This window comes from Phaseolus vulgaris, chromosome 6, assembly GCF_051622355.1.
Source record: "Phaseolus vulgaris cultivar YP4 chromosome 6, ASM5162235v1, whole genome shotgun sequence".
In the NCBI taxonomy this organism is placed as follows: Eukaryota; Viridiplantae; Streptophyta; class Magnoliopsida; order Fabales; family Fabaceae; genus Phaseolus; species Phaseolus vulgaris.
Window position 1 is genome coordinate 28,272,214 of NC_143503.1, and position 23,105 is coordinate 28,295,318.

The window sequence follows — 23,105 nt, forward strand, 5'->3', positions numbered from 1 at the left end:
ATACTCTAAACTACATTGATTCGATTTTTATATTAAATTGAAATTGACAAATATATTGAAATATCAAAAATTAAATCGCGAATATAATGAAACAATAAAGGGAGTTTGGCAGAACAAAGGAATTAAAAAATAGCGAATCACATTTCTTAAAGAGATGAGACAAAGTAATTGATGTTTTTGGAAGAGGACAACATATCCACAAAACAAGATATTGAAATGAAAAAAAACCATTTTTTTGAGAAAGAATGCAGAAGAAGAGAGGAGTATAATATTTATAGTAAGAACAATTTGAGTTTGAAAAAATGGGGATTACTTGAAAAAAAAACGCATAAAAAATATATTTAGATAGATCTAAGCAAAACAAAGGAAAGCTACCGTACTTAGTAAATTAAGAACTATAAATAGCAGAAGTTTTGTTGGACAACGATAATTTATTAATCAGCCCAATTAGTTGGGCCCAATAATAAAATTCAGGTTATGCATATCCGTCAAAGGCAACTTTTTCATGCAGCATATCAATTTTAACTTGCATCCTATAATCTTTTGAAATTTCCAAAAATTATTCTTATTCCGGATTTAAATATTTGAAATTTAATAAATATAATTCAAAGTTAAAAAATACATTCTGGAACAAAAAATGAAAAATGCAGATAAAAATTTCTGAAATTCAAAAATATATTTTGAAAATCCAAATTAAGTTTATTTTCATCACTACGTAATTAGTATTTTTTGTCATTTTTAATAACAGATTTGATGCAGGTTAGAATTGATAAGGGAAGTTTCTTCATGCACCTCTATATTTTTCTTCCTGCACCCTACATTTTTATTCTTGCATCTATATTCTTTGAAATACTAAAATTATCCTAAACAGTTTTAGTTGATTCTAAAATAAAGGTTCCATAACAAAAAATATTTTCATAAACAAAAGGTATTTCTAGACAAAAAAATCATTTCAGAATGTTTTTTTTTAATATATTTGTTTATTTTCGGATTGATAAATTCAGAATTAATAAAATATGTTGTAAAAATATTAAAAAAAACAATTAAGTCTTTTTTAAAATGGATAAAATAGTGTTCTTACAAATATGTAGAAAATATGTAGTGCAGAGGAGGAAGAATTTGCCTCCCTCAAACATATGTGGATTTCTGAATAAAGTCTCTAAAGTCGCATTCCATGTGTTTCCACTACATATGAGCACTCAAATTCTCCATTGTGCTTTTTCCTCCACTTCTATAGAGGTGCAGAGAAAGAATTTACATTATAAACATATTAATAAAAAATTAAAATGAATCGAATTCAATTGCCACTTTCGATATTTCTTTCATAAACCATTTATTTGGAAATCAATTCAAGATTGAAAAATAGTCATAGACATTACAAATGTATAAAGCCTCCAAATCCTGGATTCTTTAATTTAGGAAGTGTCAAGATTCTATATTTTAGTATTTTAAGGTATATGGTTGCATAAAGAAAAATATGGAAGTGCAACAAAGAAATCCGCCAAAATATCTACGCTTTTTCTTTTTTTAAATCCGTTTTAGAACCTTAAATCATCTTAGAATAACCATTAATATTATCAATATGACTTTTTGGAGATTTGAGAATTTCCCAAACAATGAAAAGTGTTATTAACTTAAGATTCTAGCAAATTTATATGAAAAGTACGTTTATTATATTTTTTTTATCGTCGATAAAATATAAAAAACTTATTATAATAATATAAAATAGATAAAAGTAAAATTAAAAGTAATAATATTTTCCAAAACTTTCCATGCTTTGCGTCCACAATGAGTCTGGATAGTTTTTTTAATATAAAACAAAATTAAAATAAGGCCATTTGAGAGTAATTTTTTCTTTAAAATATAAAGTATATGCTTGGAGAGAACATTTTCGTAAACATTAATATAAAATAATTGATTTTAACTCATTTATAAATTAATTCCTTAAAAAAAAAAGTTGTTTCTAAAAAGTACTTACGGACAAAATTCTTCCGAACCCATCCAAAAGAAAAGTGATTTGAAAAAAAGTTTTTAACATTAATAAAATATACTTTATTTTTTTAACTTACCTAATAATTAATATATTTTTATTTTATTTTTTTACAATTGAATTTCGAGAAACAACTTGTAATTAAAGATATTTTTATCATCAATGCATTAAGTTAATTTTCATAAAAAATTCTCTACTTTTTAATTTGACCTTCAAAAACTAATAAATTATGCATAGAAGTTCTTAAAGTTAATTTGGATGAATGTTAATTATTTTTTCAATTTTTCATTGATTTCCATTCAATTTTGTTTTATGAATTGGAGAAAGTAACTAGTCAAAAGAAGTAGTAGTTATTGGGGCTCATGTCATTAAAAAACTTTATTTATTTTCTTAACTTCTATAAATATGTACAAATTCTATCGAAAACCAAAAATTATATAAATATGTAAGTATTTAAAAAAAATAGTAATTTTTGTTTATAGAAAAGTTTAAAATAAAATTTTAACACGTTAGAACACTGATCCATTTAAAATACATGGAGAAACAACAATAATATAAACTTAAAACATTATTTATTTACGTAAATTTTTTTTTTGATAAGCCTTCTTTGAAACAGCAAAGTGTGTGGCAGGAGCTTGAGCATTAGATGGTGAGAGTCATGGCATTATGCTATGGATTAGGATGACATCAGACCCACATGGTCAACGTCACATAATACCTATTAATAATCATTTAATACAATTAAATGCAAGCACGTTTAAATCCTTTAAAAATATTTATTGTTCCTCCTTTTCAAATTCTTTGTAATCCAAACATTTAACATAATAATAATAATAATTATTATTATTCACAAATTATTATTATTAGCTATTTATTTTTAAAAAGTATGAATTAATTAAAAAGATGTTATAAATATGAGTGACTAGTAAAATAAAATTTAGCATCTGATACAACAGTGATTTATTTGTGACTTTGTGTAATTTGCTCATAATTATGCATTGGTAGAAGTGAAGAAAGAGAATTCCCTCTTTGATAGGATAAGACTTAATGCTTTGTTTGTTTTGGATTTAAAGATAAATTAGAGAGTAAATTTAAGACAAAAATAAGTGAAAAATAAGATAATTTAATAATTTAAATTAAAAAAATATGAGAAATAAAGAGATATTTTTAAAACAAATATACTTATTCTTTTCAGAAGAAGTAAAATAAAAATGATGTATTAGGATTTAAAATTGATATCACATTATGAAAAAAGTTAAGTATTACTAATTATAAATATTCAATTATATACTCAAATCATTTTTTATTTATAAAAATAAAATTATTAAAAATATATTATGTTTAGATATTAAAACTAATATTATAATATAATGAAACTGATTTGAAGTAAAATAAGATCTCATCATAAATTTTGATAAGATTACTTTATTAAAATTGTTCTAAACAGAAAATGATCTTAAATATACAAATATTTTTTCAGAAATAAAAAAAAAATAAAGATTTTTTTTCTTTACCTGAATTTCTTTTTCATTTAAAGATTAAGTTTGGGCCCATGCAATCTTTGGATTAAATGTGTCAAGATCCATACATTTTATATCCATATATTTATTTTAATATATTGTAGTATTTGAAAAAAATGTAACGTTAACTAAATTTGTTTCTAAGTAGTTAGCTGACACTGATGAATCAATGTTTTATGTTAAACTATTTAAATTATAGAAAAATAAAAATAAAAATATTTTAAATAATATGTGGTTTTATAGTTAATTTTAAATCGAGTTTATGATAGCATCATTCTTATTTGGATAACAAATATCAGAAAATGGTTTCTGCACTGATTTGAAAACGCAATTAAAATAGATTGTTTTTTATATTGAATTAGAAAAATGATATCATTACAATTAACCTATACTTTTATACTTTTGATAACAATAAAATTATGATTGAAATAAGTTATAAATTATTTTCGGAAGTATTTATAAAATAAAACTAGAACTAAATGATTTTTTTCTAAGCTGATATATCTTATAAACTTGACTATGTAAATTTTGTGAATTCTTATTTCAATTCCTATAAGGCCTGGCATGGCTTATGCCTTGTAAGGTTGGACACAAAAAGTGATTTGGGAGATGACACAGTTAAAGCTGGGTGTGAAGATGCATGCAAGCCTATATATATAGGACCTGTCAGATTTGTGTTCCAACAATGTTTTATGTTTCATAGATCATCACAAAAAACACTTATGTCCTATTCAACCGTGTTTCTCCTATACCTTAACCTAAACCCAGTCCACACTTCAATTCCTCATTCCTCTGAGCTTGTTAACTCACTCTAATGGCGAATATTAATTAATATTTCACGTGTTGGACGCAGATTCAAACACACGCTTTGTAGTGATAACAAACAGGAGCATTATATGACATCAGGCATATGGAATTAAGGGTCCACCTCACAATACCAACAAATAATCATTTAATTCAAAGACAATAATAAATGCTAGCACCGACTAAATGAGTAAATGAAGAAGGAGATGAACCCATTAAACTAATACACAATTACTTTATTTACTACATTCATTCTCAACGTCACAAAAATAACTTTTTTTTTTCTTATCCCTAACAGTCATTTTAGTAGCATCAGGGAGCAGCAAAAACCAGCCCAACATAGCTTCAGAGTAAAACAAATGTGCAGTCTCATGAAACGCAAGCCGCAGGAACCAGACACTTGGAAATGAAACCCAGCATTTTCTTCTGCACATGACATGCAACAAAGTCAACAAAAAAAATAGACAAATGTATCTGGATTAGACAGCACTAAAATATTATAAAAATACAAATAAAAAAAAGTGAGGTGACTAACGCGCTTAGTTGTGCGAAGTAGCTCTGGAGGGATCTTATAGAGATCTTCATCGACAGGTTTCGGAAGTCTAACGGCACGAGGTGGCGGAGAAAGCGGAACAGCGCCGTGTAGATGCATTTCTTTCCTCGCTGGCTTCCTTGCCTGTTCCATCACGTCGCACACTTTTCCTTGCTTTCTCATGTTCACCTTCACACTCTCTTTTTCCTTATCATTAACCATCACCATAACCTGCGCACACCTCCTTTCCTTGTTCCTCGAGGCCGACTGCACCATCATACCACGCAGATCACCAAATTTTACCCTTTCCATTTCTCAAATAACAAATTAAATAAAAAAAAACATGGTATAAATAGACAAGCGGTTTCAGGTTTCACGTCCTGTCTCAACCACCGCATTATTAACCATGGGTCACCGAGACGCGCATTTATGTACGTAGTACCACAAACATTGCAGAGAAAGAAAATGCTGAAACAGCACAACTTTTATTTTACTCTCCATTATAGTATAATGTGATAATAAATATTTTTAATTAAGGTGAAAACACAACAGTGAGCAATGATTGTTGTGGGGGTTGGATTGAATGGTAAAAATTGGGAAGAATAGGAAAAGAAAAAGGGACCTTTTTAACAGTGGACGGTGGCATGTTCCGAAGAGGTTTCTTAAGATCGAAGGCGTAGAGATCGCGATGGGGACGCACGTAAGGATCGCTTTCGCCGGAGGAGGAACTGTAACGAACTAAACCAGCTTGTCTGGCAGTCTCGAAGTACTGGGTGATTGGTAACTCGTTTGCGTAATCCCAGTTTCCAAAAGCAGGTATTTGGCCGCTCCTCTTGCATTCCTGTGAAATTAAATCAATCATGTCGCAGTTAATTAATTAACACAAATTGGGTAATTAAAGCACATCCATTAATGATTAGTGATCGGAAAAAAAAGAAAAGGGAAATGAAAAGAAGGCTTACATCCATTTTTGGGTGGTGCTGAAATAGAAGTGAGGGAAAAAAGGGCACTGGGTGGTTGTTTGTTGTGTGGGGTGTCCTAGAAAAAAAAGGTTGGGGTGGGGTTGGAGGAGTGGTGGTTTGAACTATAAAGGAATAGTGAGGGAGGGCAAAAGGGTTAAATAAAAGACAGGATCCGTATGGAGGGGGTTCCCGATAAAACCTCAGACAGGGATATAAATTCTCTGCCCAGAATTTGAAGGAGAGAAAAAGAATCTGAAAAGTGAAAAGTAAGGGAGGCAGATGCAGAGGCAGGGCAGAGGAGGCAGAGGGTGGGGTTAAGTTTAAGATAAAACTTTTTTACTACCTTTCTTGTTGTTGTTATGATAGGAAAGGATATAGAAATTAATGCAGGAAGTTGAGAAGAGACAGAAAAGGGGGTTTAGGTAGGCACTTTGTTCCCTTTAGCACAGAGAGAATTGGTGGAAAAAAGAAAGAAGAGAGTTATGTTGGTGTTGGTGTGGTGGTTGATGGAAAAAGAAAAGAGTAAATTGAATGAGGAATGTGAAGAAGGGAGATGGAGGAAGAGAGAAAGGGACTGGTCGGTTGTGATATGGAAGGGTATGTAGCTAGATTTGGGGAATTTAGTAAGCGAGTGAGTGTTGCTGACAAGTAGGTGGGTGTTACTGTGGAGAAGTATGACCAATCTGAAAAAAGACTTAGAATTTCAAATGCCAATGGCTGCTGCCAAACTGTCACTGTTGACTCTCTTCTCTTCTCTTCTCTTCTGCTTCACTTTTGCCTTTATAAACCATACCAATGCTTAAGGCCCCCCACCTCCTGTCTCTGCGCCAAACTCGCTAAAAAAGTCCCCTAACTTTTTCTATGCAACTCAAAACAAAGAAAGAACCAATCCAATTCCCCTCCATTTACTCCTTCTCTTCTATTCTATTGGTCTTTTCTTTTTTCTTTAGGTTCATGCCGGATCTCACGCATTTGTTTTATTCTAAACTAAAACCTTCAAATCAGATTTTCTTCTCTACGTTCCTTATTAGAAAGCAGGAAAAGGTAAAATCTGTAATAAATGATGCAAAAGAGAGTTAAAAACATTTTAAAATGCAATTGAAAAGCAGAGCCTAGTGAAGAGACATAAGTTATTAGAGTTAAAAACAATAGGCCAATAGTCAATAGGGACGAGTGTACAAGTCAGCGAAGAAAACGGATGTGGCGAGACAAGGTTTGCAGAAAGAAAGCATAGTCAAACCAAGCAGCAATGAGTCAAACACGACACTAGTTTATGTATCCTTTGAAACTCACTATTATTAATACTAAACACATTTGCAAGGAAAGGTTTAATCATTTTTAAAATAAACACTAAACAAATCAAATACAATTTCTTCAGTATAACCCTTTGGGACTGAATCATAATACAAAAATAACTCTGTAGAGCATGTTTTTTTTCTTTAATTCAAAATCACTGTTCCTAGAATCAAATGATTTATATAAGTAATTATTTAATGTGTAGAAATTTTTTTATTTCTATTACTTACATTTTAAAAGTTCTAAATGTTATTAATTTTTATTTTCTAAATTATAATCTTATTCAATAAAGAAAGAGAAATAATAAACACATAAATAAAAATAAAAAATATATTAATTTGACAGATTAATTTATTAATGTTTAATATTTTTTAATTGTATATAATTAATTATCTAAAAAATAAAGATAATTGTAATGGTTGATAACTAAGTGTTTATGAAACTTGAACTTATTTTAAACAAAGAAATCGATTACTTTTTTTTAATATAAATATTAAAATCTTAAACGATAAACACCGAAGACAATTGTCAAACGTTGAGCTGTAATGGAAAGAGATTTTTGTCAAAAAGATAGAGATTTTGAGGTGTGAAGAAGAACATGGAAGAGTGCAAAACACGGTGTGGTGCTCGTGAAATGTTTTAATTTAATATCCCAAGTTTGACTTAGCCCCTATTTGTTTTCAACTTAGAAAATCATTTTATTAGACTTTTAATAGAAAAAAGTGTAAAAAGCACGTCTTAACTAATGAACTAAAGTTGAATTTTACCAAAAAGTTAAACCTACCACGCACTTACAATACCAATGCATTCATGCTAATTAACCAAATCAATACAGCATAGTAAGTTGTGGCGGCAGCAACTTGGTTCTTGCATATATAAATTTGTCACATTTTTTAATTCTATTTTTGAGATATAGTTTGTTTTGAAATTCAGAATTACATTACGATTTTATTTTTAAAAGAATTAAGAGAAAAAAATTATATATAAACTATTTTTAACAGAAGTTTGAATGAAGTGAGATGAGATGGATTAGTAAAGAGAAGAAGAAGATCACATGAGATGAGATGCCAAAATTTGGTTGTTTCCTTCCATAATACGACACTTGTGTCTCCTTCTCTTATCTCCTTATTTTTTTGATCCACAAATAAAAAACTGAACTCGTACCAATGAAAGAATGGAATTGCCCCACGTGAGCATCCCTCTATGCATGCGTAATTCATGGAATTGGATTTGGATGTTTTCACAGTAATGCATCGGGCAGTGAAATTATGGCATTCTCACCTATACTGCACCAAATTCATTCATTTCAACGTAACATTTGTACCACCCTTTCAACTGCATCTCACACATCTAATCACGCAAAAGAGGGGAAGTGCATTATATCTAAACACCCACACTTTTCTTTCGCCTATTCTTTATATGCATTTTTTCCAATACATACAAAAGCTTCTCATACCCTACATGCATTTATTTATTTATTTATAACTTTTTATGGAAAACTTTAGGCGAATGGAAGTTTGAGGGCCTCTACCACATTATCCTATCCACCTACAGAAAAGCAGAGCAACAAGTCCAGATTCTGACAGTGACTGTGTCTAAGTTGGATAATTTGGAGTTTAGGCCCAAGACAATTTGGGTTGACTATTCCTTTGTGGTCCATGCGTTACGGAGTTGAACCACCCACCATTTCTATAAATTCATATGTACTCTCAACAATATTTTACCATTAACTCATGATTTGGTTGCCCTTTACTTTTTCCTGAAAAATTATCTGATAGTATAAATGCCTTGAAGACTGAAACAAGTACTATACTACCGGAAAAGAAAAAGCAAGAAAACAAATGTCTCATCAACCGCATCAGAAGTCACTCGAAATTTTCATTACAACCAAAAAGGATACTTCCATTATAAATTTTATAACTGACACAAGAAGCTGTAAAAAATTAATAAAGACAGAATGAACATATTTCTAAGTGAATGAATAATTAATAAAATACATTGTCGACTAATTAAAAACTATGGTTGATTAACAAGTTTAATATCTTAAGGACGTAAAACTAGTGAATGGCTTTTATTTCAATGATTTGAGAAAGAATAAGGGGTTGAGGAGGAAAAAAATTGACGTTGAATACATAAAAGATGCCAGAGTCACGGCTAATAGCTTCTAAATGTGTGCAGACCAAGCACGGTATGAACCTATATGCAAATACAATTGTCTGCATATATATATACAACAATGATAAATGCGTTTACAAATATTTGAATATTCATACAACATATAAGCAGATGACTAAGAAGGAAGGACACCTATATCCAAGTATTATACAATATAGTGAATGAATAAAAACAAAGAGAAAATTAAGATGATCAAAAGGATTTTGATGCCACCTTATCTTGGACATGGTTTTCAGACTTATCTTAGTTTCCTTATGGGCAAGGCATTTCCAAAGAGCTTTTCTACTTCACTGGCTTCCATTTTGAGGTCATTAAGTATCTCCATTTCTTCTTTTGAAAGCCCTTTCAAGAAGTTTTCCTCATCTTCTTGAAATACTTTGAACCCTTCTACCAACTTCTGAAACAGTGAAACCTCCGTTTTCTCCACCTTCTCCACCTCTTCTTCTAACTGTTCAACTTCCCTCACAATGATCTCCTCTCCTTCCTCTACCTTTTTCTCCAACCTTTCCACCAGGGAAGGCTCTGGTCCACATGTGTTATTTGTCTTTATGAACTTGCTAAAGTCTCTTCCCACATTCTTGGCTGCTTTTTCAAGTTCAGGAACTATAGATTCTGGCAACACTGCACTTCTTGTGTACACAACAGCACCTCCATAGCCATCCCATGCATCGTTTCTGCCTCGGTAGTATACAAATACGTAGTCATCTGGTTTATTCTCAATCTTTGATGACAAAATATACCTGCATATACATGTCCTTGTTCGTAAGTTTAGTGAAGTTTACAGAAGACTCTTCAATCCAAATATGTTGCAAATGTAAAATGATTTAAGGTGTGCACACGTAAAAGGAACAGCGGCATGTTGTATTCTTTTTCTCAACTTGGATTGTAACATTTAGCTCCTTCAAACAATTTCATTTAAATAGCAACATGCAGGATGTGTGTGGTAACTACTACTTCTAACATATTCAATTTCCCCTATAATTACCTTACTTGTGTGGTATTGGTCTTGATTGATGATTAGTCCTATCACCGATTTGAATTATTGGACCAATGCGTTAAAATTCAACTTTGAAGTTGAACCAGAGGTATTGGGCGTGCATGCACGACACATTTTTGTATTTTGAGCTTATATCATTTAATTTAAGCCCAAATGATAACCTTTGGATATCTCGTTTCAGAATGAGATATCCTTTTGGATTCATTGGTGATCACTACGAGAGGTCTAAAGATTTGGACTTTGATGCTTGTTCTTATTTCTATTTTGGATTCAAACTTCCCCTTTTCTGAATTTGTTTGCTAGCGTAATTATTTATGCCTGAACTAAATCTGATTGGGTCTCGAAATTCATTTAAAAAATTTAGTTTTTACAGGCTAGACTAACAAATTTGTGGTCTAAGTTAATTGGATCATTCTTAAATCAATGGTGTTGCAAATGCAAATTGGTGTTTTCATTCGTTGATTGAATCAGAGGAGATTTTCCAGTACATAATTCAACCATTAACAATAATTGGATACAGAATAAACATAGTGATCTAATGAATTCTACCACGTGTGTGAATTACTGAATTTCTTAAGTTGAGCTTCATATCACTTAAACTTCTATTCAAATTTTGTTTGCTAAATTTTAATCTACTTATGATGGTCATAATCCCTTTTCTAACTCCCCTAACTTGATTAATAAACTCAATTTTGTCAATGGAAGAATGACTTAGGCCGTGCCTTACACTACAAGTAGGAAGCTGACTTTATTTTGGCTTCAGCACCAATCTCACGTCAATGTGCTTCATGTAGTTGTCGTTGCCAGTGCCTCTGACTAAACATGGCTATAACTATGTAAAATTTAAAAAGAGAGCTTATGTGTAAGAAATTACCAGTCATCTTGATAGTGAAGATACTCGTTGTCATGATTGTAGAGGATTCCAGGATAGGAAGGATCTTGAACAAATTTCTGCTCAGCGGACCTAGTAATAAATCCAGCATCTGGAGTCCGTATTCTCCATGTCAAATTACCCACAAGCTTATTGGATTCTGTGTGAAACTCATGTAATTGGCAGTCAAAGGCATCAAAGGTAGGATTTAAGCCACTAGTGATGAACCATTTGCCACTGAAATCCGCAATGTTGAAGCTATTAACAAGGAAATCAGGATTTGGAGCAGGAAATTCTCCCAAATCAGATTTCTTAGGCACGCATTTCTTCCGTGAGACTGCACACTCATTGAATTCATCAACCACACTGTTTTCAAACAGGTCCCCGCATTTAATCTGAGAAAATTAGGAAGAAAAAGAAGCTTCCATGAGCAGGTTTGGGAGACAAGAAGAATGATGCAGGCATTAATTTCATGTAAAGCACAAGACTAACTTGGCATTCAGTCTCATCAGGTCGATTGTTGCAAGTTTGGAGACAGGCAATATTGGCAGCACAAGATGGGTTTGAAAGACACTTAGCCAGTTCCAACCTGCATATACAAAAGAGCATGAAATTGGAGGCCTACTGTATACCTTTCCATCATACTGCTAAGGTGACATGTAAGGTATATACGTTATTATGGAAGAAATAGCACTAGAGAAAGAGAGAGGGCATACCTGCAATCCTTCAATAAGCAAGAACAAGTTTTAAGAGCATCAACAGCATCAGCTGATGGAGTGATCATTAAAACTGATACCAATATGCCAGCTACTGCCATGATGCGTAAATTACTCCAATTCCAATCTTTGAGAACAACAAGCATTCGATCAGCAACGAATTTGAATATCTGTTGCTATCAAACAAGGGGTAAGTAAACTCAGAACATGGACATTGGATACAAAGGTGTTATCTTTAGGAACAAAATTTGCATTTTCACACAAGGGGGAAGCATGATTGCAATAACAATGAAGTAGGATAAATAGAGAAGCAGTTACTTACACGTGGTATTTGTGTAGTAGTGGGTGAAGAATAATCTGTCCCTTGGTTGTGTTTCCCCCCTAAACTACAACAAGGCCTTAACAAGCACAAGCGTATTGGCTTTCTCGCGGTGGAAAACACTTTGAGCACTACCATACGAGGAGCATATTTAAACTCTCTTGTTCTGTGAAACCTTAAATCACCTCTAACCTTAAGTCCTGCTTTTAAAGATACATTGGGAGTGCCAGTGCCTTCCCCATGGGATAACAACATTGAATGTGCACCCCACGCTGCCATTATTCATACATACAATATAACAATGGTATATGTATGTGTATGTCCTCACCTCCAGATTCAATCTGATATGCCCATAAAAACGGAGCATAAATCAGCAAGATCAACAGCGTATAATTTAGAATGCAGAGTAATAATCGTGGCAGAAAATGGTATGCTAAAAACTCCAACATAAAAGGAAAAATATTTCATACCCAATAGTTGTCATTAGTCAAGTTCCAAAATTTAGTTAATAAATAGTAAAAGTGGTAGTAATTGAGAGCAGAAACACGATTTGTAACGAGCAGAGTGTGAAACATGCCTTGCGGTGTATATGAGGCGAAGTGCAGGAACAATGAAAGAAATAATTGAATAAGAGGATTGAGAAGAGAGAAGTGGCGGCGTAGCATAAGATGAGTGTTCCGGGATGGATGGAGGAGATGAGATGAGATAGATAAAAACATGATGGTGTTCGTGTGGACTGCAAACATACCCGTCACTGCATTCTGCAACCACAACGCACACGTCCACGCTTCAATTTGCTTCCAATTTTCTTGCAAATGGACTCAAAGTTCCAAGTCCAATACCTTCTTTCAAGGCCCACTTCATAATACTATCACAAAATTAAAATTAAAGTCTTCTTTCTTATTTTCTTTTTCTATTTATAATTGTATCTCTTCAAATAAAATATTACTGACAAAACAAGAAATTCCCCCTAATCTCGTAATTTTGTCGGAATTAAGGATTTTGGGTCAAATTATGAAATAAACCTTATCTGTTAACAACCGATAAGACACAAACCAAAAATATGATTCCTATCCAATCAAAAAGAAAGAACTGAGATGGTAAAATACGAAACATGGTTACGGCGAGGTAATGCATGTAAGATGCTTAAAATTTATCAAAAAATCATAAATCTTTTTAACTTTTATCTTATACATAATTATCTTTAACGATTTTATTAATAAATTTGAAATCAGAAGACAAACAAGTTACAACAAGAACATAGTTAATTCTTGATCGGCTAAGGGGCATGAGAATAAGATTAAAAAGATGTGAAAGGTGGTGATGAAAGCAAGGCATATACAGAAGCTGTAATCTAAGGGCATTATGTGAGCGAGAATATCCACATACATAACGATGTTCACGAAGAAAACTCACACTATATCTTCTCTATTCTACTTTTTGGTTCATCTGCCATCAACGTTACGCTGCTTCACAATGGACTAAATTAGTTTTCGTGAAGAGTAAAAGAGGTTTGGCTTGGACATGAAAACGAAAGTCCACTTACCTCGCTACCTTTTGTTTGCACTTCTATTTCTTGCACCATTCCCACACTCCTCCCCACTCCTTTCGTCTCCTGCATTTTCTCTTCCACAAGGTCATTCCTTTTCCCTTCTCTTTTTCATTTTTCCCATGCCTGCTTTCTCTTCTCTGCATTCACAAACTTATATATTTATAAAAAACATCTCTTGTCAACCCCTTCTTCTATACAATTAAATAATAACTCACTTTCAATAATAACATATTAAATTCAGATATCTAGTTAAAATTAAGAAAAACAGTTTTTTATAAGCTATTGTTCATCTGGATTTCTAGTGGATTAGATATTTTTTGGCGTTAAGTTAGACATGTCATACATTTATCCTATTTTTGCTAAATATGTTATCTAGACATGCAGCCAAATATAATAAACTAACACAAAATTAGATTAGAGGATTCAAACCAGTAGGGCAAGTAAGTGCAGAAATTAAAACATAGATTGGAAGCATGTAGTGCTTACTAATGTCTACGTAACATGCATGTTGTTAATCTCTCTCATATAATAATACAATGAGTCCTGATATTGACTACCAACACTGAATTGTTATAGATTATAAAATAGAATGAGAAATAATTTTTCACTCAAATGTGAACTTATGTGAGGAGATGAAAGATAATAAACTGATGTCTTATGTAGTGTGAAATTAATATTTTTCTAATACAATTATCCCTCTCCTAGCATATAATAATTTTGCAATCAAGTATGAATAGAAAATTTGAGTAGTTTCACAGAGTTCTAGATTCAAAGCTCTCCTTGGCACAGGTTCATGTGTGCTGAAGTTCAACACAAGCCAATATGTGGCATTTGGTGAGTGCATCGGTGTGAAAGAGAGTATTTACATGTGGGGTGAGGATGGGTTCCCGACCACGTTGTGCTGTCGAAATGCTCTCACGATTTTGTCCAATGCGTTGGCTTCACAAGCACTGAACTCGGGAGGAAGAGTGTTCCTTTCCCAAGATCAATGGCAGAGTTGTTCCCAGTCATTTCACCCGCAACAAGGGATGTCACTTGATTCATGTGGCTTTGACAACTTCTACCGAGGCAGTTCCCCATGCTCCGACTTGATTTTGCAGGATGTTAGGACCCTGCAACAATATCCAGACACATTGAGCCGGTGCTCCCACTTCAACCAACGTTTTGATCAATCTTGTGCAGATTGTACCAGTGGAATATTGAGCGTGAGAGATACTTTATATTCTCAATTTGCCAACAACAACAACGACACTGACAGAGCCATATGTGGGGTGGCAGCTATTATTGCTCTTGCAGCTGGTAGACCAAACGATCCTCTAGTTGACAAATTTTTACGATGCTTGCCACCTTCAGCCTCAGGATCAGACAAGAGTAATCATCTCTATCATTTTATCTTTTGAGCTTCTAAACATATTACTTTTGGTGTAAGTTAGAGTTGAACCAAGTGAGAGTACTGACAAAATGTGTTTTTGGGTCCCCAGGATCTCTGTGGAAAGCCTTGCTGAGTGTGCCAGTAGTTGTGATTGTAATATTGCTTGTGGTTATTATGGTCAAATGTTTGTCCAAGAAGAAGGGTCGTAGACAGGTTGACTTGAAAGAGATCACTGCATGGTCTGGATTGTACTGGTTCTGCAAAAGGGAAATTGAGAATGCCATGAATTATGGTGGTCGAAAGATAAGCCTTGGACGTGGAAGTGCAGGGCAGGTAGGAGCACTTGGGGTGCTAAGTGCTTCAACCCTTATATACACAAAACTATATACTAGGATGAAACAAAACTATATACTAGGATGAAGTGAGAGTTTACGTATCATTCCACTTCTAGCATAGACTATTCTGTCATATCCTAGGTGATATACAATTTCCCATTACCTATAACAACAAAGCAGCCCAACCCTACCTACCAAATAACTAAGTATATTATGAAATCAGTCCCTACTTCATAGTATGTCTATCTGAATATCTGCTATGTGGTTCACGTTCACCTCTGCATTATGTCCTTCTAGTCTTGCTGCACCTCTATACATTGTGCTTGAACCCTGCACTTGAGCTAAAATGGCATCCTTTCATTGAAACTGTCTATAGATTATGCGCACACATAATATCTTTACCCCTGCATACTGCCTCACAAATCCTCTGTTCTACTATATTTATTCTTCTAGATTAGTTATGCATATTGACAGCACCATCTCCCAGAATACTTGATTTATGCAGCATTGAGCCAAAAGCATGTAATTGTATAGTATCTTACCCCATAAAACATATTTATACCAATTTAATATTTTCACCCAGCCCCCTTGTTATAATTATTCGTATCCCTTACTTTCCTTGATTAGTCCCTGGCCTACCTCATTAGTATTGATTTCAAGGATCTTATGCATTCTATTACACAGATGTCAATCTGAATATGAAAAGCTTGTTTCTGGGTGCAGGTATATAGAGGCGTTCTACCCAGTGGTCAAATCGTGGCCATCAAGCATTTAACAAAGAGTAACACCTCTGAGTCTTTCACGCGAGAAGTTGAAGGCCTTTCAAGGCTTCGCCATCCAAACTTGGTTTGCCTCTTTGGGTGCTGCATTGAAGGGGATGAGAGATATTTAGTCTATGAATTTTGTGCAAACGGGAATCTTGCTCAACATCTCTTAAGTAATGTCCTCTCTCCCCTCATACTTCACTCTTCATCAATCATTTCACAACTCTAATGTGCACAATGACTTCTACTTCTATTTAGATGTATAATTGCCTTAGGATTCCTTTAAATGTAGTTTCATGCTACTTTTGGTTCTATACAAGAATTAAAGCTTCACCTCGGATAATGTGGGTTGGCCAAGCATGACTAGTTGTGAAAAAGTGTAGAAACGGCTAGATATTTAAGTTCATCATTGCAACATGTATTGATTTTTTTTAATCTTTTATTAGAATTGTTTTTAGGTTGAATATTACTAAATATTTAAATGAATGGATCCAAACTCTGGATTGCCATCCTTATATTTGATTAAATTGTTAGATGAACAATTCAATTTTAATGGGAGAACAAGATCAAATTTATCCATAGAAATGCATCTAAATCTTTGATTTTCTTGAAATGTTTTATATGGTGTATTGTCAGGAAGAGATAGTCACTTGAGTTGGGAAACAAGAGTGAGAATTTTGAGAGATTGTTCATTTGCACTCAAGTACCTCCACCATCATATGGAAGGCTGTGTAGTCCATAGAGATATAAAGGTACGTAATACATGCAATGAAAAATTGGATGTGTTGTACATTATGCAGTTGAAAACAAGAAGCAAATATGTACAATGTTTTGGGTTAGCACTATACTAATGCCTCTCACTGCTTTTAATTTATAGCTTACGAACATTCTTTTGACTGAGAAATACCAAGCCAAACTGTCAGATTTTGGACTGTCAAAGGTGATGGGAATCAAAGAGAGCAAGGTTTTTACCGATGTAAGAGGAACCATAGGCTACATGGATCCAGAATACATGAGTAATGCCAAGCTAACATGTGCCAGTGATGTATACAGTTTTGGTATTGTTGCTTTGCAAATATTGTCTGGACAGAAAGTCATAGAGTTGGATCTTGATGCCAGAGATCAGCTCACTAGGAAGGTACTTAAAAATAAGTTCATTATTATATTTACACACCATTCAACTCAAAATGAGATAATTTGAAAATTCTTTTGTAGGCAAGAGATGTGAGTATGGGAAAGCGTCCATTGTCTGATTTTGAAGACCCAAGGCTAAAAGGAAAGGTTGATAAGGCAGACTTTGAAGCCATCCTACAAATTGCAGTGTTGTGTGTTGCAAAATCAAGCAAAGGTCGCCCTACCATTGAGGTTGTTTTTGAAGAATTGGACAAGGTCTGCATGGACACAGAAACCAAGATGGTAAATATATATTTGCTAAGTTACTCCTAAACTCCTTCTAACTACAGAGTTTGATTACAAACTAATGTGCACAAGCCCTTTAGTACTAGTCCTAGCTTTGTGTTTATCAAATTGACAACAGTTTTTTCATGCAGAAGACAAAGAAGGATGAGAGCTCATCAACAACATCCACCCCCAGCTCCAAATCCTCCAGATCAGCTCATCTTTGATATAAAAAGGTTGTTGTGTTGTGTTGGTTGTTATATTGGTTTGTGAGATGAAACCTGAAAATGTAGTGTAAATGGAAATTAGAAAATGAAGATATATTACAAGTGATACTGCTTTCAGAATATAACTATGACGATGGTACAGAATTCCCAAGTGGATCTATTCCAAATCACAGTGTGTTGTGCAGAACTGCTGATCCAACAAAGTAATTCATGTGGCGGGAAGAGAATCAAATTTATTGTGCAATCATCCAGGTCTTACTATATTTATAAAACTTGTTCTTATAGACTTACAGTAGTAGCAATTTAAATCCACAACAACTCTTTTCTTTTTTAGGCTCAATGTATATTTGGATATTTAATAATGAAAGGAACAGAAGGGAATAAACATAAATAAGATTGAATTGGATAATCGGTCTGACTTTGTTGGTGTGTATTAATATCAGTTATGGATGTATTCACATATATTGATATGTACTTTGGTTTTTGGTATGCTAAAAAGTCAGTTGAAATTAAAGAAAAATTATAAACTCTTTCTTTATTAACTTAGTAATAAAGAAGTTACTTACACTGTTTAACTCTAGTTTATATTTTAAAATTCATTTTATAAACATTAAAAATAAAAACTTATAATCAAATAGAAGGTTAAGGAAAACATGTTAGACATTAAAAAATAGAGTATTAACATCTAAAACTATTTTATAATTGTAATTTTTTAATTAAAAAAATATGTAGTGAAACTTCTTTCCCTTATTGTCATGTATTTTTGCTGTTAAAAATTATTAAGTGGTTCACAACTGTTAAAGATATATTTTTTCTAAAATATATTTGAGCTTTGTTGACCAAATCATATTGCTGTATATAGGGTAAATAGTCCTTAGTCAATCCTAATCTATGGTTAAAAATTATTGAAATTCCTTATCAGATCATATACTTAGTTACAACTTACAACTCCTTACATTTAAATTTTTTGTTTCACTTCCTTTTATGCAATTTTTAATTTCTTTTCCTTCACACATGTAAAGTGGATAGTTAACAAGAATTACACTGTAAAATGTCTCAATGGTAATATTCTTTCTGGACTTTGTAAAGTTGAGTTAAGCATAGCACATTTACTAAAGAACTCTTCAGACACTATTAATTCTGAGCTATTCATTGTGTAATTTGGATATTATTATTATATATAAATAGCCTACAATTTCTTTCTTATAAATGGGTTTTGTGAATAGTTAAGAATTGACTGACGGATGAAGTTGAGAACTCATAGACATAGTCATATGTGAACCTTGAAAAGATGGCATTTGCCCGTAATCCAAATCTTCTCATAGGTGTTATAAAAATAATTATTGTGGATCCAAGGAATCAATAGGGATGAATATCCATGATAGGAGGCAAGGTTTGTTTGTCACATGCATATATATGATGACAAAAGGAACATCAAAATTGCAAAAATTATTACATAATACAAACGAGGATCACTATTTCCAATAATGTCAACAACCCTCAATGGAAATTAACTGTTATCGTCTCTCTTTGTTCATAAACTAAAGGTAGATACAGAGAACATATTCAAAACCTACTAAAGAATAAGTATATAGGTGTGTGTATGAGTTCTCAAATATTTGAGGTGTTATATGGGTTGTTCGAGTTTTTTTTTAAAATAGCGGAAACCAGATACGGTTATCTCATTTGTTTCACTCGACCATACATACTAATGTATAAACAAACATTGACAGAAGTGTACAAAGCATGATATGATGCCAAATTAAGTTGTGGTTGCAACCAGCAATGCATTGATCGTGGGTATTTATCGTGAATGAACATTTATTGTTATGATTCCTGGCTTTTGGTATAATCTAAATGCATGCTGCTCCTTTCCTTGGACCTTATGCTGCTGTCATTGTCTGAGTGAACACTCTCACTACTAATTAGGCCAATTGAAATGTTCCCTTCTGATGGCCGGCTTCCGCTACGGTCAATAACATCAACACCATCATGTTGTAACGTTCCACTGCTGCTTGAATTGGATGAATGGCTTTTCTTGTTGCTTAATACTTTGACAGAAGATTTCTTGTTGCTCTTTTGCTTCAAAGAAGATTTCTTACTGCTCCTCTGGTTTAATGAAGATTTCTCTTTCCTACTTTTCCTACTGCTTTTGCGGCCGATTGAGACACGTCCATGTTCTGAATCTGAATTGGAGCTGCTTCTTTGGATAGAGGAAGCGGTTCCATTCTTTGATTTGGTGCTGCTCTTGCGGCTCGATTTGGAGTAGAACTCCTTGGTCTCTTCAGTGTCTTGAGGACTGTAATTATGTTGGTTTTCATTCTCATAATAATCATACTCAGATTCTGAGGCGTCTTCACTTTCTTGGTATTTTGCACTAACCTGGTTTTTAGCAGTTCCATTGTCTTCGCTAGAAGAACTATCTTCACCGGAGAAGCTACAACAGTCATTTTCAGCGGCATCACCTTCACCCTCACCCTCTGGAGTAGCGGTGGATAGAAAACTGAGAGCAGTTACAACATCACTCATCAAAGGACGAGCTGCTGCTTCCTCCTGCAAGCACATGGCTGCAATTGCAACAGCTTGGTTAAGATCCTTTTCTGGGAAATCTTTGTTCAAATTTGGATCTGCCATATCTGGATATCTCTTTGGATCCCTAAATATGGGTTGTGCCTGCTCAATCATTATAAGGGAAAATGTACATAATTAACAAAATAGATATTTGGGATAAAATTAACCTGTTTGATATTGCCCAGAAAAGACATACCTAAACATTTTTATACAACAACACATTTTTTCAAAGGAAAAAAACTTGGATACATTACCTTGTGTACCTTTTGTGTTGTTCATCAATCAGAATCAAATCAAGTTTCACTTCCATAATTTTATTTACAAAACAACCCTTATTTTGCATATTACTTAATGAACTTTGATTGAAAAACAACCCTAAAATATAAAGAATTGTATTTGTCTTGTCCTTTAAAACATTTTGTACTGTTAGGTGGAATTCCTGTAGGAACTCATTAATGATATAATGAGAAGTATATGAATTCTGTTCAACAATATAAAAATATCCCTGTCACAAGAACAAGAGAGAATAATGTTCAAATTAAAGAGGTTGTTATAGGTATACCCATGAAACTAGATTTTGCTCATCGTGTGTTCTTGTGGTGTCAACCGCACGTCGTCCAGTAATGAGCTCTAGCAGGACAACTCCAAAACTGTAGACATCTGATTTCAAGGTGAGGTTACCTGTTCTTACGTACTCAGGAGCACTGTAACCATAAGTGCCCATTACTCTTGTGGGGACAATGTTCATCTTATCTTTGCCAGCAAGTTTGGCCAATCCATAATCTGATAGTTTTGCATTGAAATCATCATCCAGCAAGATGTTCGAAGATTTCAAGTCCCGATATATAATTGCAGGGTTGGCCTTATCGTGCAAGTACCATAGTCCTTTCGCGGCATGTGATGCTATTTTCATTCTGCTATACCAATCTAATGGCGGTTCATCTGTTTTCCTCCCTGTTATAAAACCAAACACATGTTTTATTTTGGTTTTACAAACTAACATTTTACCAAAACTAATTAGGTAAGTCAATGAGCACAATAATCTTAATCTTATATATTGTTTGTCGGCAAAGAAATAAGGCAAAGATGATGCACATATAATAATATGTCATATACATGCATGTGTCAAAAATTTAAGAGGGAATATGCAAATAAGGTGGGAGTATACCAAGAAGAAGGCCTTCTAAAGAGCCACCTCCCATGAACTCATACACCAAAAGACGTTGATCTCCATCAGCACAATAACCAGTGAGTTTGACGAGGTTTTCATGGTTTAAGAGGCTTAACATCAAAACCTCAACTAGAAAATCCTTACTTCCTTGCCCTCCATTTCGGTCGAGTTGTTTCACTGCTACCACCTAAATAGGGGAACAAAACACACATGACACATGCAAACGTGAAAATATATATAAATTGAACTTATTTGTTTTTTCTGCACTAAAAATTGAAGGGCTTGTGATGTGTATGACCTGCCCGGTTGCAGGAATGGTTCCCTTGTAAACTCTGCCAAAGCCCCCTTCACCCATCAAGCATTCTTGCCGAAAATTCTTTGTTGCAATTGCTAGCTCACGGAACGTGAAATTTTGTGCTTGAATATTTGAGGTGTCGACATTGTTTGCATCATCTGCCTTTTGTTTCTTTACATCTGCATGCCAACCCCAACATTTTATTTTCAATCATTATACCTTTCAAATGACATTTGTATTCTCTTGCATCGCTTGCACATTCTGATTAAATGAATGACACTGAAGCAGGTAATTTTAATTGTTTATATTCATTCATCTTACCCTGAGGTGTTCTTGTTGCTATAACGTTTTCTTGTGCTGAAAGCCCTAGCTGCTCCCTCTTGCTATTGCATTTCTTAGTCTTTGAAAAACACGGAAAACAATTCATTCTTCTAAATTTCTAGAAACAAAAACAAAAGGTACCAGTAGGATTCCTAGTTGGTGTATGTGCAGGTTTTGGTTCTAAAGAATATTTTCATTCAATTAAAGAATGTTAGTGATTGCAAAGGTGAAAAATAAAAGGCTCCATGAACTCTGGTTAACTTGAGCAATGGACGGAGGTTCCCCCAAGTGAGATTGAAGGACCCCGCATAAAGGGAGCAGGGGCTATAAATTAAAATGAAAGGGAAATGAACAGCAGAAGGTGAAGGAGGAGGAGTTAGACATGCATGTATGAGAGGAATAGCAAAAAGATGACGTTTTCTCAGAAGACTCGGAGAGAAAAAAGGGACATTTTGGGTGGACATCATTATGAGGTGTCCTTTTTAGATGCCTTCCTACAAATGTGGAACTTATATTTCATTTTTACTATTGTCTTCCAATCCAACCATGCATGGTTGGCATCTAACGTTTTCCTTTCGTTAATTATGGTCACATTTTGACTCCAATTTTTCTTTCCATAAATATATATATATGATTATCTCTCTCACTAAAACATTAATTATTATATATTGTCATTATTTCACATCTATGCTATACATAGATTGTGAGTTTCAACTGAGTACAACTCATGGTTTTCAGCTCCTTAAATTCGAATAACGCCACAGTTACATAGAGTTCTTTATAATTCAACCTTTGAATATGAACTAGAAATCGTAGTCATAGACTTTGACTAGATTTAAATTGTGATTCCAAAGATTTTAACAAAAAAATTGGCCTAGTTCGACTAGATTTAGAATGATGTCAGTTTATGATGAATT

The 23,105-nt window shown here is 33.4% G+C and overlaps 4 protein-coding genes across 10 annotated transcripts; 1 reads left to right on the forward strand and 3 right to left on the reverse strand.

Annotated features, from left to right (window-relative positions):
* Positions 1 to 4,377: 4,377 nt before the first annotated feature.
* LOC137831852 (uncharacterized) lies at positions 4,378 to 6,922 on the reverse strand. Its single transcript, XM_068639701.2, has 4 exons — positions 5,809 to 6,922; positions 5,469 to 5,687; positions 4,850 to 5,113; positions 4,378 to 4,740 (listed from the first exon to the last, which is right to left on the reverse strand). Exons 1-4 carry the CDS (start codon positions 5,812 to 5,814, stop codon positions 4,684 to 4,686), a joined length of 546 nt encoding a protein of 181 aa, XP_068495802.2. The 5' UTR covers positions 5,815 to 6,922; the 3' UTR covers positions 4,378 to 4,683.
* A 2,383-nt stretch (positions 6,923 to 9,305) lies between these two features.
* NPQ1 (non-photochemical quenching 1) lies at positions 9,306 to 13,069 on the reverse strand. Of its 6 annotated transcripts, none has more exons than XM_068639711.1 (6): positions 12,931 to 13,069; positions 12,186 to 12,523; positions 11,864 to 12,033; positions 11,640 to 11,736; positions 11,151 to 11,542; positions 9,306 to 10,019 (listed from the first exon to the last, which is right to left on the reverse strand). In XM_068639711.1, exons 2-6 carry the CDS (start codon positions 12,459 to 12,461, stop codon positions 9,518 to 9,520), a joined length of 1,437 nt encoding a protein of 478 aa, XP_068495812.1. In that variant the 5' UTR covers positions 12,462 to 12,523; positions 12,931 to 13,069; the 3' UTR covers positions 9,306 to 9,517. The 6 variants fall into 6 exon arrangements, with proteins under 6 accessions (XP_068495812.1, XP_068495809.1, XP_068495807.1 ...); XM_068639708.2 differs by having other exon boundaries at positions 11,864 to 12,039; positions 12,931 to 13,066; XM_068639706.1 differs by having other exon boundaries at positions 11,864 to 12,039; positions 12,760 to 13,022.
* Positions 13,070 to 13,403: 334 nt separating this feature from the next.
* LOC137831853 (putative LRR receptor-like serine/threonine-protein kinase At5g10290) lies at positions 13,404 to 20,711 on the forward strand. Of its 2 annotated transcripts, none has more exons than XM_090303198.1 (8): positions 13,404 to 13,818; positions 14,524 to 15,105; positions 15,216 to 15,439; positions 16,165 to 16,378; positions 16,842 to 16,957; positions 17,083 to 17,343; positions 17,421 to 17,621; positions 17,756 to 20,711. In XM_090303198.1, exons 1-8 carry the CDS (start codon positions 13,707 to 13,709, stop codon positions 17,828 to 17,830), a joined length of 1,785 nt encoding a protein of 594 aa, XP_090159324.1. In that variant the 5' UTR covers positions 13,404 to 13,706; the 3' UTR covers positions 17,831 to 20,711. The 2 variants fall into 2 exon arrangements, with proteins under 2 accessions (XP_090159324.1, XP_068495804.1); XM_068639703.2 differs by having other exon boundaries at positions 13,552 to 13,818; positions 17,759 to 17,964.
* On the reverse strand, positions 19,107 to 22,611 carry LOC137831854 (putative serine/threonine-protein kinase PBL25). The gene is made up of 5 exons (XM_068639704.2): positions 22,189 to 22,611; positions 21,871 to 22,046; positions 21,570 to 21,759; positions 20,964 to 21,355; positions 19,107 to 20,503 (listed from the first exon to the last, which is right to left on the reverse strand). The coding sequence occupies exons 1-5, from the start codon at positions 22,292 to 22,294 to the stop codon at positions 19,658 to 19,660; spliced, it is 1,710 nt and encodes a 569-aa protein (XP_068495805.1). The 5' UTR covers positions 22,295 to 22,611; the 3' UTR covers positions 19,107 to 19,657.
* Between the last annotated feature and the right edge of the window lie 494 nt (positions 22,612 to 23,105).